The 15,700-nt window shown below is 35.9% G+C and overlaps 1 protein-coding gene across 7 annotated transcripts in view; it reads left to right on the top strand.

The window, feature by feature from the left end:
* The window catches only part of rg (A kinase anchor protein rugose), a 529,428-nt gene extending 517,010 nt beyond the window's left edge, over positions 1-12,418 (top strand). For all 7 annotated transcript variants that reach the window (XM_088185373.1, XM_088185374.1, XM_088185375.1 and 4 more), the window contains 11 exons: positions 6,193-6,305; positions 6,376-6,516; positions 6,587-6,706; positions 8,934-9,147; positions 9,210-9,394; positions 9,460-9,721; positions 9,782-10,073; positions 10,339-10,472; positions 10,543-10,739; positions 10,807-10,958; positions 12,222-12,418. In XM_088185373.1, the coding sequence (XP_088041499.1) occupies positions 6,193-6,305; positions 6,376-6,516; positions 6,587-6,706; positions 8,934-9,147; positions 9,210-9,394; positions 9,460-9,721; positions 9,782-10,073; positions 10,339-10,472; positions 10,543-10,739; positions 10,807-10,958; positions 12,222-12,312 (1,901 nt within the window). In that variant the 3' untranslated portion in view covers positions 12,313-12,418. The remainder of the gene's footprint in view (positions 1-6,192; positions 6,306-6,375; positions 6,517-6,586; positions 6,707-8,933; positions 9,148-9,209; positions 9,395-9,459; positions 9,722-9,781; positions 10,074-10,338; positions 10,473-10,542; positions 10,740-10,806; positions 10,959-12,221) is intronic.
* The last annotated feature ends 3,282 nt before the right edge of the window (positions 12,419-15,700 follow it).

Here is a 15,700-nt window from a genome sequence, read left to right on the forward strand (position 1 = left end):
GGAAGGGACTCCTCGCTTCCTCAGCTTGTCGATTATTCCGGGCCACCAGGCGTGATCAAAAGCTCCCGATATATCCAGAAGTACTCCTACCACATGCTTGCCGGGAAGGGTGTCGACTGTCGTTTTGGCGTATTGTAACGCGTCGTCTGTGCTTTTTCCTGGGCGAAAGCCGAACTGTCTGCTTGACAGTGGTTTATTCATTCTGAAGTGGCTCTCAAGTCTCTCCACCAGCAGTTTTTCGAACAGCTTGCCTATCGCCGGGAGAAGGGTGATCGGTCTGTACGCCTTAGGCTCGTTCTTGTTTTTACTCCCCGGCTTCGCCAGTATTATCATCTTACCGGGCTTCCAGCAGCCCGGAAAGATGCCTTTTGAAATAAGATCGTTGAAGACGATCTCGAAAATCGGGGCCGCGGTCGGCCACGCCTTTCGGATGAGGTCGCTCGTTATGCAATCCAGCCCGGGGCTAGACCTGGCGCGTAGTCTGCCGAGGGCCTGCTCAATTTCTGTACGCGAGAAAGGTTGTGAGGTCGAACGTGCGGGCTCCGGCGCCGCTGAGTTTGCTCTTATTTCCGCTTGTCGAGGAGTGTCCTCGGAAGGCGGATCCATCGGTAGTAGAGCTTCGAGTATGTTCTCGGCCGCTACTTTTGAATCTATAGCGCAGATGCCGTTCTTGTCGACGATTCCTGACATGGAAGTGGCGGATCTGTCTGACATTTTGACTATGCGGTAGTGGCGACCCCATACATTGTTTGAGCTTTCGTTTGTGACGAATTGCCTCCAGTGGTTCCTCTTTGAGTTTCTGATAAGGTACTTATAATTATTTGTCGCTTTTCTTAGCGCCTTCTTGGTCGCTCTGAATGGGTCGTCCTTTGGGGTGTCTGAGTCAATGCGTCCAGATCCACGCGCCTTCGCTTCGGCAGCGTAGATGCGGTAAGCTTTCTTAGCCGCCGATTTGGCGACTGCGATCTCTGGGGACCACCAGTCGGGCTGCTTTTTGTTCTGAGGTCTAGGTCTGCTTCTGGGTATGTTCGCTTCGGCAGCCGCCAGTATCGCAATCTGTAGTGCTTCGGCTTTAGCTTCCACATCTGGACCCAGATTTCTAGCTGCTTTGTCAAGTTCCTTCTGAAGGTCCACTTCAAAGCTCTTCCAGTCGGCTTTTCCAAATTTGAAGCGTCGAGGTAGCAGCGACGCCGGAGTAGCGCGATCCACTAGGGCCCGATCCCGATAGGCTGGCTGTAAATTAAAACTAATTAATCTGTGGTCGGAGAGACACATTTCGGAATGAACTCTCCAATTTTTAATTGTTAGCGGATCTACGAGAGAGTGCAGGGTCGCATCCGGCGACGATTCTCCATTCGGGGAGGCAAAGGTTGGGACTGAGGGTCCCGTTTCATCGAACGCAACATCTAGGCTCGAGCCCAAGATGAAGTCGACGACCTGATGGTTCCTAGCCGGATTGCGGTTAAGCCTGGTCTCAGATTTTTCTCCCCATAGAGGGGATAGGGCGTTTAAGTCCGCACCCACGACCAGGTTCCGCCCGCGGAGGCTTTCCACTGCCGACGAAAGCCCACTCAAGTGCTGTTCAACGGGGTCCGCATACTTAAAGTACGCTGAAATGAGGTGCACGTCTAGGCCCGGGGCCGAGATATGCACCGTTGTGCGCCACTGGTCCGAGAGGTGTCTCAGGAGAGTGACTCTGAGATTCGGGTTAAAGACAGCGATCGAGGCGCCCGCGGGTTGGATCTCAAAGATCCTCGCCCCGGAGCCGATGCCCGCCGTTCTGCCAAACGCTACATAGGGCTCCTGAAGAAGTCCTACGTCTACGCCCATTGTGGCGGCTTTATAACCGAATTCCGCTGTTGCATCACGCGATCTGCGGAGATTTTGCTGCGCAAAGAGCAGCTTAGGTATCGTCTGCTGAGGATTAGCCATTAGTGTTGGCCATTTCCCTCGCCAATGCAGCCTTGTAAGCCGGGCAGCTTTGATCGCCCGCTCTATGGGGAGAGGACTCGTGCTGCCGTTTAAGACGACAGCAGGTGGCGCAGTTTGCGGGTTTGTCCCTGTTAGGACATGACGCACTTTCATGCGTTCCGCTGCCACACCAGTTGCATGAAGCCTTGGGGGCCCTGCAGTATTTGGCCGAGTGGCCGTAGAGGTGGCATTTGTAGCATCTCAGAACTCGGAAGTGGTCTCGGATGCGGTGGGCTTGAAGCCCTATATATACAAGTCCGCTGTCTACCAGCGGGGAGCGGCATGAGGCGGGTAAGGATACCACCACATGGGTGAGATCCCTTCTCTTCGCCCGTAGTTTGACTATCACTTTGGCTGATTTGAGAAAATCAGCTTTGGTGATAGCTGGGACGACCCCCTCGATGTTCTGAACGAACATCGATGTTAAAAATTCCACTCCGTTATTGTCCCCAGGGTCGTTGGGCACGTCGTGAACAATTACGCGCGGGTCTTTGAGACCCTGAATCGAAGCTCGTAATCCGGCTTTTTCGAGAGCCGAATTGTACCCGATAATTTTTTCCGCTTCGGCGCGGCTGGATACTAAGATTCCGGTTGCGTTACCCGCAGCCGGAAGAATGCGCTTAACCTGCAGCTTAGCGGCTGAAGGATCGACTGCCTTGGTAAAGGCTGCTAGGGTCTCTTTGGAGGTCTTTATTTTATCCCCGATTGGGGTGATGCGGACGACCGATGTTGACGTCATCGGTGAGGGCTGCGGAGCTTGAGGGGGGGAGCCCCTGAGCTCTCTCACTATGCTAGCCATAGTGGGCTGTGGAGGCGAGATTCTGCGCTCGAGGCGCCGAATTGCCTCACTGTTGAGGGCGAGCTCTACTTGTATCGCCGCAAGTGATGCTTCAGCTCCTTTTAGGGTGGGAGTGGCGTTTCGGGGAGTGAACTCCTCCGCGACTAGAGACTGAGTCATCTCTGTAGCGGCTGTGAGAGCCCGTCTAGCCGAGACCGTCAGGTGGTCTGCGGAGCTGATGAGCTCCAAAATGTTGTTGAATCTGTCTTTTAGACGGGAAATTGGGTCAGACGCCGTAGCGTCGCTTTTTGTGCTGCTAGTGGGAGGTGGGTCTCGCTTGGCTGGAAGAGCCGGAAATTCTTCTCTGACTCTTTTTTTTGGTGCCGGGGGAGAAGGTGAGGCTTGAGACCTTTTTCGGGAGACCACATCGGAGGTGGTGTCCATATGCTCCTGAGTGGAGTCTAAGGATAAGCTGCTGCTATGGCTGGGGCGGCGTTTTGTGATCTCAACTGTTTTAGTTGGGATCTTTGTCGGTTTTTTGGCCGACTGTTTTGCGGCTCCCTTTTTAGGGGGAGCCGTAGGTTTGTTCATGTTCACGACGATTTTCGTGAGAGCAAAGAATAAAAAATAAAAAAAATTAAGTTAAATTAATTATTTAAAGCAATCTTTAGTTGGAGAGCCGCAGATTGAGAGCACGTGGGCTCCCGAGTTTGTCTGGGCCCGAGGGGCGGAAGTGCCGGAGACGGCGCGGTGGTTCGCGATCGGTCGCCCGGCTGGTGGGGGTTAACGATGGTGACGCTGCGCGTCGCGTAAGCGGGTTTGGCGTCACTAATCGCGGTCCGGTCGGATCGAAACCGATGTTAATTGTTAGCTTGGGCTTCAAACTGTGCGTGTTTGAGCCCGGTGATCGGGAATCTTGCGCGCGCGATCTCCGGCCGCGACGCGGGGCCGGAGAAAGATACTTCCGCGTTCTGGCCGACTTATCCTTTTCCAATCGGCTTCAGTTTGTTCTCGTCGGTTCGGGTCTGGCTCAGCTGTCTCTCTGGCGAGTTTGGGCTGGGTAAGCCCTGGTTGTCGGCTGCTATAGGCGATTCGGGCGGAGCACGCGCAAACGTGGCGCTCGGCTCGGCTGTTGGAGCGCGACGACTTCTCAGAAGTCAAAAAATCCACGTCAAAAGCAATAAAATCGTGCCGTCGCCGTCGCAGTGGGAACGCTCGTTACCGAGCGTTCCCACTGCGACGGCGCCGACACGATTTTATTGCTTTTGACGTGAATTTTTAACTTCTGAGAAATAATAATTGTTTTTGCGCTCTTCTATTGATCAAAATTTGGTTTGAATATACTTTGATTAGCCCTCTTATATCAGAAGTCCGTAGAAATATCGGTAAGGATTGCGATTATATTTTTAAAATATAGTGTAACATCCAAATGCAGACAAACTATGGGGCAATATGCGAGACGCGGCGACTTTATTTCTTCTTCTGCTTATTTTCTCCTGAGAGATGAGTTGGCTTAAATTGTTTTTTGAATTGAACTAATAGTAGTTCTAAAACTATAATTAATCTTAGAACTTTAATTAGATTAGGTTTGGGTGTGAACAGCAAATAGACGTTTCACACCTGTCAAATTGAGTTTTATATACATTATAGAGCAGCACATAATTTCACCAGCGCCTATCAGTTATCACTAGTAGAAATATATATCTATTAGTAAAAATGTATTTGGACTTCGCTAGTGAAAACATAACTTGCCAGATGAAATATATCTACACTAATAAAACTACTACTATATAAATATTTGCAAAATCCAGAATCTTGAACCATTTCATTTTTATGCGCTTTGTGGCATAGGAAAAGCTACTTTAAATTTAATTTAAATGATATTTTAATATATTTTTTTTTAATAAAATACTTGACAAGAAGTGAGCCCTGCATATACATACCTGTCCTCATCGCATTTTTATTGTTCTCAAATCGTCTCCATGATCGGATTGAACTCTTGCGATTCAAGTAATTTGTTCGTAGTTCCGCTTGGTGCGAGTTTGGCTGAACCCTCGTTTATTCCAAGGCGAAAGCGAAGTGTTAATTCTAAATGTATTACTTACCTGTTAAAGTTATCTAGAAGAGATGATTCAGTACGGCATATTTTGGACTACACCTATATACCCTTAATTAGATCAGCGAAGTGCAACGCTTCTTTCAGTGTTCGATCCTCTGACCAGTAACGATGACTTGAGCCGGAACAAAATTATTTTTATTTATCTTGTTAAAAAGTTAGTCAAAACGACAACGTTGTCATTTTACGAAATGTGAATCCGATGATGCTTGGTACCTGTTCTTCGGTGATGTACACCGCATTCCTTCGCATTTTGCGCCTACCCTTTAATCGCGGTTTTGAAACTGTCAATGGATACGGATGTTCACTCAAATGCACAATTGGTTTTTTACGTCGACGAGAATAATAGGCTTAGAAAATCCAAACGACACAAATGAATTACTTAATATTATATATTTTTATCTTTGCGACTAATTTCGTTGCAACGATTATAGGTGAATTATGCTATGTTACCTGCATTAGTTCAAATATTTTCTCTAATGCAGGTAATCTTTACAATAGAGCTTTTCAAACCATTTTATTCAAAAGTTAATTTGTTGATTATATAAATCACTAAGATCATTATTTTCTAATGAACACTAAAAGATATATATTTTTTAGTTTCATTAATTATATTGGTAAATATAAATTAAATATATTGTATGCAAAAAGGGCACATGTCCAAAACTTTGGACTAGATAGTGTTATATTTATACGTGTTTATTATATGTATTTATTAATAAACATTACACTTAGCATGTAATACAAATTTAACAATCTGCTACAAATATTTCGTTGGTTACATTTATTGTTATTATATCTATTAAATTTATAATGCAACTTGGTAGATATTTATACTAACTGGACTAAAAATATTTAAAATTTTAAGAACCATAGAAAATAAATTTTAACACTTGTTTATCGTTTACATTTATATAAGCACTTGCAATTGTGCACGTTTTTAAAATCTGCACAAAGCAAATGATGAAAATGAACGTTGTCATACAATACACCGGAACTAATGTGTGTTTTTAAATTGCATATCATTAAGCAGCTTCTCCATCATTTCGAGTTCTATTCCTATAAACTTGGCATTATTCTCGCGAAAACGTCTGCATCTCCAGGTCTTTGCACCCTGTTATTTTTCTCTCGTCTCGTGTACCATTTCCACAATCCGCCCTCCCTTTGAGAGAGTAATTGAAGTACAAATTGACGATGACATAGAGCGACGTGTCGTCTAATTGCTCGGAACTATGACTAAAGACCCATCCAGTCAAAGTTGACTGTTCCGTTTTTGTACTGACGTGTAAAAAACGATTTTTAACGATTCTAAAATTGTCCACAACAGGGCGCACCTACAACGACTTGAACCAGTATCCGATCTTCCCGTGGGTCTTGACTAACTACGAAACGGAAGAGTTGGACCTCAGTCAACCGTCAAACTACCGAGATTTGTCCAAGGTATGTAAAATAAAAGTAACGATTTGCTTGTTTTAATGTATCATGTTTATAAAAATACTTTTATTTTTAGCCTATTGGTGCCTTGAACCCTAGTAGAAGGGCATACTTTGAAGAGAGATACAACAGCTGGGAACATGATTCAATTCCACCCTTCCATTATGGCACCCATTACTCAACAGCTGCTTTTGTACTAAACTGGATGATAAGAATCGTAAGAAAATGTGCAAAAAAATATTTTTTCAACTTAAATACGGTATATCATGCAATTGTTATGATTAAAGGAACCTATGACGACTATGTTCTTGGCTCTGCAAGGTGGAAAGTTTGATAATCCCAATAGGATGTTCTCAAACATTGCATTGTCTTGGAAAAACTGTCAGCGCGATACATCAGATGTAAAGGTAATATATTGTCACATCACTACATAATAAAAGATATAAAATGTACTTCGCAAAAAATTAGAGCTTTAATAAAATTAGAGGCAAAAGAAAACCTTGGAAAATTAAAAAAATATATAAAATAGGAATTTTTATACAAAAACTACAATTTAAAAAAATATATCAGTGTGAAAAATTACGATTCCTAAAAAGCGACATTTTCTCGAATTATTTTGGCTCGTATTTTACGGGTCATAATTTTAATACTGTTATAGTTATAATTTATATTAAATGGCTAGAATTTAAATTGAACTAGTCAGAATTAATATTAAATGGTAAGAAATATTTTGACAGATGGTCAAATTTTTTTTTTCAGACATTTATTACAGTTCATTGCTAAGTATTTATAAAGATTAGCTAATATTTATAATATGTGATCTGTATTTTAACCTCAAGGTCAATTTTATGTTGACAGATAATCGAGATAATAATACATTATCATTATCAGGATGTTTTAGAGGCAATTTGTTGCTCTGTCGTTATTCCCGCTTCGTTCGTCGCCCTGAATACCTTCGAAATTGCTACTTATTTATGGGATAAATATATTGAATATTCATAAAAACTTATTCATGGGATGCTCAATTTCTGGCCAACGCTCGCTCGCACATAACCTGTCCGACAGTTTTGGTGCGAGCGAGATGTTTTATAAGATATTATTAAAATAAATAATTTATTGCCTATTTATATTTATAAATGCTACAATATATATTGTCCTATATTTTTATTCTGACCGTATGCTAGTTTTATTTAAACTATTTGATATTTATTCTTGCTAATAAAATTCTGCCAGAGATTTAAGTTTTATTCTGATCTGACCATTTAATTTGTTGCCAATTATTTTTTATTTTTTTATTGTTAATCACTATTTCATTTAATTCTTGAAGCCTTTTAATAACTTATGTACATTCTTTGATTTTTTAGTTTGAACAGAACTTTTTTGTATATATTTTAATATATGTACATAGATTTACAATTTGTTGATATTTTTAAAGTATACAAGTTCCTTAAATTTCTATTAGAGTACATCCAACTCTTACAACTATAAGCTCATATATAAAAAAAAACGGTTCGGTGATTATTGCAGAAACGAAAATTGCACACACCGAAAATTTCAAGCAACAAAAATTTTTATCATAGATAATCAATATACACATAGTATATGTACATATATTTAATACATAAATATACATATACAAAAAATAATGTCTGTGAATATAGCATATATTCATATGTTTTTATTTTAAAAACATCATGTTTTATATTAGTAATTTACATCGGTATGATACACTTACTTTTCCTATAAATGTACAAATTTTTACTTAAAAATATATAGAAAAATATTAAGCAGTTGGAATTAAAAGTAAAATATATTTGTCAATCAAACAATCATCTCTATTAAGAATTTTCGTGTGCGCAATTTTCGTTTGCGCATAATCTGGACGCCTAAAAAAACTCCAGAATCCGAATATAATACTATTGTATATATTTTATAAATAATATTTTAATATAATATTTTAATATTGGTTTCAAACTTTGCTATTCTTATGTTGTTTTTAAATATAATGGTAAAATATGTTATTTATATATTATATAATTATAATAAATCTATGAGTATTTATTAAAATACTAATATAATTAAAACATAAAAGTTAGTAGTGAGACACCACACTGAAATGAGTAAGTAAATTAGTGACATCTGCTTTATTATTTCAGCTTACAATCAATAGATGTCACTATCACGACCTAGCTTAATTTTATTTTGATCGTTCATCAAAATATTCATCCATGAGATTAGGAATATTTAGGAAAACCTAATTTTTGAAGATAGATTAAAGTTATAATTATATAAAAATAAATCGGTTTGTAGATAAATTCCTGTCTTACCTATGAAACGTAATATTTTGTCACCTCCTGAAATCATTTCAAATATCAAATCACATTTTTGCAACTCGTATAATAACAGTATTAATTTAAAAGTGCAAATGAAACATAGTGTTTTTATATTATGTTTTTGCCTTAGGGTTTTTATATAACATTATTTGTCTCAATTGTCTGTTTTAATAAAATAAAATAATATTGGTGCAATTCACAACTATTTACTGTTAGATTAATACTTTTAAAATTGATTTTTGTATCACGAATAAATTATATCTTACATAGATAATAAACACTTGTTTTCTTTAACTTACAGGAATTAATTCCCGAGCTATTCTTCCTCCCGGAGATGTTAGTCAACGGGTCTAATCTCAGATTGAGTGGTAACAATTCTGGTGACGTTCAACTACCACCATGGGCTTCATCCCCGGAAGAATTCATACGCTTACACCGAATGGCTCTAGAATCAGAGTTTGTCAGTTGTCAACTCCACCAATGGATCGATTTGATCTTTGGATACAAACAAAGAGGTTTGTTTTTTAAATATTTAAAATACTGACATTATTATTAATTTTTATAAACAATTTATCAGGACCTGAAGCAGTAAGAGCCACAAACGTATTCTATTATTTGACATATGAAGGCAGCGTAGAATTAGACAATATCACTGATCTTGTCACGAAAGAAGCTGTCGAAAATCAAATCAGAAGCTTCGGTCAAACTCCGTCTCAATTACTTATGGAGCCGCATCCGCCGAGAAGCTCAGCGATGCATTTGGTAATTAATTATTTTATTATAATGCTTATGTAATTTTAAAACTAATAATAATTCTAATTTGACAGAGCCCGATGATGTTCGCTGCTGCGCCTGACGACGTCTGTATGACTATGAAGCTACCATCCAACAGTCCCATTTGTCACGTCAGCGCCAATACCTATCCACAATTGGCAACTCCCGGAGTGGTTACTGTGAGCGCCGGTCATCAATATTGCGTGCATAGATGGAGGGGTAGCTGTACATCTCCGACACCACCAGCCCCATACGATCCTCAACCGAATCATCATCATGCTGCTCAACCGCCCATTGCTATGGATCCAGTTATAGGTACGATATCTATTTAAATGGATTTAAATTTTATAAAATTAACATATTATGTGTTTTTAGCACAAGGCGGAGCTAATGCGCTACAGCGTCGTCATCTCGGAGATAATTTCAGTCAAAGATTGAAAACACGAGGAAATTGCTTTGTCACAACTGTGGATTCGCGCTTCTTGATTGCTTGCGGCTTCTGGGATAACAGCTTTAGAGTCTTCTCAACTGAAACGGCCAAGATTGTTCAGATTGTATTTGGACATTATGGAGTTGTTACTTGTGTGTCTCGCTCTGAATGCAACATTACTTCAGATTGTTACATCGCTTCTGGCTCTGCTGACTGCACAGTTTTATTGTGGCACTGGTAAATTATAGAATACTTTATTTACATATGTATATAGTTTAGAAGGCGCTTCTTTAAAATGTGTAGAAAGACAGTGCAATGTCTAAATATAATTTTGAGGCTCCATACATTCATTCAATTTTACATATGTATTAATATATAGCAGTGAATAATGTCATAGTAAAGTATAGCTATAATGAACACGTACAATACAATATGTTACTATTTTTAATAGTTTTTATTACACATACATTTTAGATTTGATTTACAACTTTTTATTTTACAGGTCTGCAAGACATCAAGGTATTGTGGGCGAAGGAGATACCCCGATTCCAAGAGTCACTCTCACTGGACACGATAATACTATAACGGCAGTACTCGTTTCAGCTGAACTAGGCCTAGTTTTGAGTGCTAGTACAAGTTAGTATTCTCAATATTCAATTATTTCTAGAAAAAAAAATATTAAAATAATCAAATAAAATTATTTCAGATGGTCCCGTATTGATTCATACAACGTTCGGCGAATTGCTGCGTTCCTTGGAAGCTCCGGCCGGAGCTGGATGGCCGCAACAATTAGCATTGTCTCGCGAAGGTTTAGTCGTAGCAGCTTACCAAAAAGCACACTTAGCTGCATTCACGTTGAACGGTAGAAGACTCCGTCACGATACACACAACGATACATTCCATGTAAACTTAATTTAAAATTTTATAATATTTAAACAGAACTTTAAAATAATAATTTTAAATATTTCAGTGTTTATTACTATCGCGCGATGGCGAATATCTGGTCAGCGGAGGCGAAGCTGGCATTGTCGAAGTTTGGAGAGCTTTCACTCTAGCATTGCTTTACGCTTACCCAGCGTGCGATGCGCCTGTTAGATCGCTAGCGCTTTCACATGATCAAAAGTAAGTCTCTCAATTCAAATAAAGCAATATATCACTTAGATTAAAAACCCTGTTCTTTAGGACAATTTAACTTAATTATTCTTAAAAATATGTTGCCAAATGGTACAAAAGTTAAAAAGTAACCATTCCCTGAGATATAAATGTCATAGACAAGACAATATTGGAAATAAGTTATTGTATTAAATACTGGAAATGTCATCTACGGAAAAAAATCATTTATCTTGCAATTAAATGCAAAGGTAATTTAATTGCATGGTAACATTTTTAATGCTATAGCATAAAAAAATTGTTGTAATATAGTAACCTTGAAAAATATAACAATACATATCAATAGCGGCTCATTTAAATATATAAGATGTTACAGCACCTCTAAAAATTTTATTTTATTTTTAATTTTCAAGAAACTCAATGATCTTTTATTTAACTAATGCATATTTAAAAGATTTTTAAACCATTTTTAAAATTTAAAAATCTTACAAATTTTCTTCTTTGTATATGTATATATTATTAATTAATAAATTAAATTAAATTAAATGATGTTTCTGCCAAGTCAAGGGCAAAGCCCTGGCGTCGAGCTCGAGGGTTCTTTCTGCAGAGTTTAGCTCGAAGCATCCGGCAAAAGAAAAGAGTTTCCCCATACCAAAACTTTGTAAATTTAGATGACTCACTGAAATTTCCATCGACAAGTCGCAATTTTTTCTGAAAGCTGATACTGAGAAGTAGGTTGTCATAGCACAGCCGCCACAAATATATTCGGTCTAGAGGTAGAAAATTAAAAAAAATAGTTTTTTATTTATCTAAAAACTTCTGTAGAAAAAAATCAAATCAAAATACGTTTTTTACTGGATTTCCTATATCTACCGATTATTTCTAGCGTTTTTTTTGCCATATTGGACGTGAAATGTACTAATGTACACATTAATAGAAGTTTAGATTTATCTCCTATCAAATCTCGTAGAGCGACATTATCCAAAGTTACAAACCTTTCTCGATTCATCCACCAACAAATAATTGCTGGGTTGAAATTTAACAATACACAAAAAAAATGACAAATTTAAGTTTAATTCAGTTTCATTTGGATTTGACTTACCTTTTTCACTGAATTTGTGCATAAATATGTCAAAAGATACCTAAATGGATGTTTCAGAATTTATCCATTTTTTAATCAATAAGTATTTATGACACTAATATAATAAACATGTTGTGGTATGGCTTAATTTAATTTTAATACTTATTCTTTACTAATTTGTATTTCTTTTTCAGGTTTTTGCTCGCCGGTTTAGGCAACGGATCGCTAGTCGTGTTCCATATAGACTTCAACAGATGGCACCACGAATTCCAGCAGAGATACTAGAAAGAGTGTCTTATATGAAATGAATTACCACGAATTGCTCATAACCAAGCTTGTATGTCACATTATATAGTCGTTTAGGAGATCCGATAATATATTTAAAACAAAATAACATAACATGAATGTGAATGCTTAATTTAGGCATTACCATAGCTTTGATTTTTTTATACTTAAAAAAATCACATGTCAGATTATGTGGTTAAGCTATATATATATAACATTATAAAATACAACATATATATTATTAAATTAAATATATATAATGACAAGGATCGCTTTTAGTGATGGCTATTGCAACGTATTTTATAATGTATAGCGACACGAAATTGGCTTAGTTTTATAAATATATAATATTCATAATTAATGTATTTGTAATACACATTCCAATTTTAAAGTTGATTTCTTCTATTTTGTAACATTATTATATAACCTCACTTTTGATTTTTCCGATTTAATTGTTACCGATGTGATGGATATTTAATATTACATATACATATATAAAAAACTGACGTATTATATAAACAAAAAATAATTATAATACTATATATTTAATGATAAATTATTTTTGCCAAACCGCTCTAAATTATAAATAAGCGCTAGCCCCCACATCCACATGATATATATATATTTGTTATATAGTTTTTTACGCTGAAATAAAATATAAATATGACGCACTTATATTTTGGTATCTAATGTGTTAAATTTTTCAAAGCCATTATGATTATATAATCACTCAGATTCTATTTACAATGCATCGTTAATTTTTTATTCATATAATAAACACAAGCATATATTTACACTTTTAAAGCGGACAATTTTTCTTGAAAAATGAAAGCACTATTTTTATAGTAATTGTGGAGAATGATTCTCAACTCCAAATATCTTGTTTTCATCATTATTCTGCGCCAATGTCGAAAGTTTCATTCTTATGGTTAGAATAAGCTTGTCCATGAATTGTGTATATAATATACTGAATTTAATTAAACTTATTCGATGAGGTAAATTGAAAAAGTCGACACTATTATTTCTTTAAACTAAAATTTTAACCCATTCACGTCTAGTCATGTTATGTTGTAATTAGTCATTTTAAAAGTAATATAAAAATGATGCCAAAACGTAAAAACATTTTTTTCACAGTTGTGTGTGTGTTGCACTAGCTTTCTCATTATTATTATATGGAAACAATTATGATTTTGTAGTATTCCTATTCAGAATATAAATGTAAACCAGAACAAAAAGTGTCTCTAATATATTAGATTTTTTATAGATTAGATTAGAATTTCTCTTAGAAACAGTGCCACGAATTTATTGTTTAATAATAAAGTATGTCCTAGATATTCTTAGGGTGAAAGCTTTTGCTGAAGATTGAAAAATATTTATCCTCGATCGATAATGAGAATGTTGCTTGCGTCACGTGTGCGATAAAAAATAACTTAGACTAAGCTATTTGTGATTAGCGATTGTCGTCACAGAGGTCACAAACTTTCATTGTGTATATTGTAAATGATTTTAACACAATTATCTTACGTCGACACGATTACGGCTGTGCACTCTATTTTCCCTTTCATCTATCTGTCCATAAAAACATTCTAAAAACGATACAAAAAATGAAGAATATTTTTTCGCTTCTTCCTTTATAAGAGTCTTAACCGAACTGAACCGGTGATCACTTACGAAAATATAAAAATAAAATATTAATTGTTAAAAAAATAAATGTTTATGTTAGCGCTTAAAATCCATCCAAAATAAAGAAAAATATAACTTACTTTTTATGAGTAATCTTATGAGATAAATGAAGAAAAAATATAACTCAGATGTAAGTTGGAATAGCTTAAAATTCACTATGTAAGATAGCATGCAATTATTCTGTCCATTGAAATTTTATAAGCTAAGATGTTTAATGTTCACTTTGTATGTATGTCGTTCAAAAAATGTAATTTGTATATATACATATTGTATGTATAAATATATTAATTGTATGTCCAATGAAAAGGTGAATAATAATTTTTGTAAAATTTTTGACAAGTACTTAACTCGCCAATATTAATAATCTTTAACGATTGTATATGTCTTTCTTTTCGTATTCAAATCTGATGTGTGTACTTTAAGGTTATATTATCATCGATCAGTGATCAAAAAAGTACTTAATAATTTAAATATGCACATGGAAGGGTTGAATGTTGTTCTTATTTATATTTAATTATTATTTTCATTATATAAATTAAAATTATTATTGTTGAATTCTGTTTCTTTTATATCAAATTATATACGGTGATGGGTATATCTTTTTTATATTGTTTGTTTGGGACTTATTTTTTTTGTTGTTGACAAATTTCACATTCTCTAATAGAATAATACATTGTGATATTCTCTTACATGCGCGCGGTATTTAAATGCTTATCATCGGCATGCATTTTATCAGAAAAGTATGAAAGCACATTTTGTAACGCCCCGTAGGAAAATTCGCCAAATCGTGTAAGAGCAAATTTATATTCAAAAACATTCCTCGTTTCTGTATAAACTACTAGTGAAATTCGTTAAGTATCTTATTAGGTTTACGCGTTCATTAAATAATATTATATAAACACACATAATATAATATAAATAACACATTTTTAAAATATAGAAGTTTCTTTCGCCAATCGTGATTCAATTATTGGACGAATTTCTTGAATTAGAAGTGTTCATTTTTTCCTGTTTGTTCCTTTTTACAGCACCGGTTTAACTATTTTATTTTATTTTCGATAATAATGAAAATGTTTATTATTATATTTAAAAAATAAATAATATTAATAACCATATTATATTATTAGTATGTGCAATTTGAATGATAAACACTTATTATTAATAGCTGCAATTTTGTTGAATAGTTGGAATAAATATTAATATATTAAGTGAATAATAATACATATTAATATTTTTTGCATATATTTCATTGTATTATGTGTATGGAAGATGTTATTTGTAATGAAAATTGAAGGTAATAAAATGCAGCATAAAAAAACACTGATTTCAATCATCCCTAATCCTAGAATCCTTTCTTTTAATTAATGCGTCCACTCTGTTTTTTTTTTTTTGTAACATGAATGACATAATTTTTATGGCCAACGGCCGAAGCGAACCAACGGCGTCTTGATTACAGTCGTAACATCTGGTGGTGGAGCTGCATTTCCGCTCGATGGTATATTTTGTTGCAATGCAATAAAACTTAATTTTTTAAGGTATTATATTTAATTTCTTTCAAAATTAAATACACTGCAAGGAATGTCATACAAAAAAATTTAAATCTGAATAAAACCTTACATTTCAGACCTTCAAAAAATGATTTTCATTAATTAAGAAAGGCAAGTTATGTGGTAGAAAATTTAATTTCTAAACAAAACAAATCTGT

This window comes from Plectrocnemia conspersa, unplaced genomic scaffold (assembly GCF_051122295.1).
Source record: "Plectrocnemia conspersa isolate PC_06_02 unplaced genomic scaffold, ASM5112229v1 ptg000005l, whole genome shotgun sequence".
In the NCBI taxonomy this organism is placed as follows: domain Eukaryota; kingdom Metazoa; phylum Arthropoda; class Insecta; order Trichoptera; family Polycentropodidae; genus Plectrocnemia; species Plectrocnemia conspersa.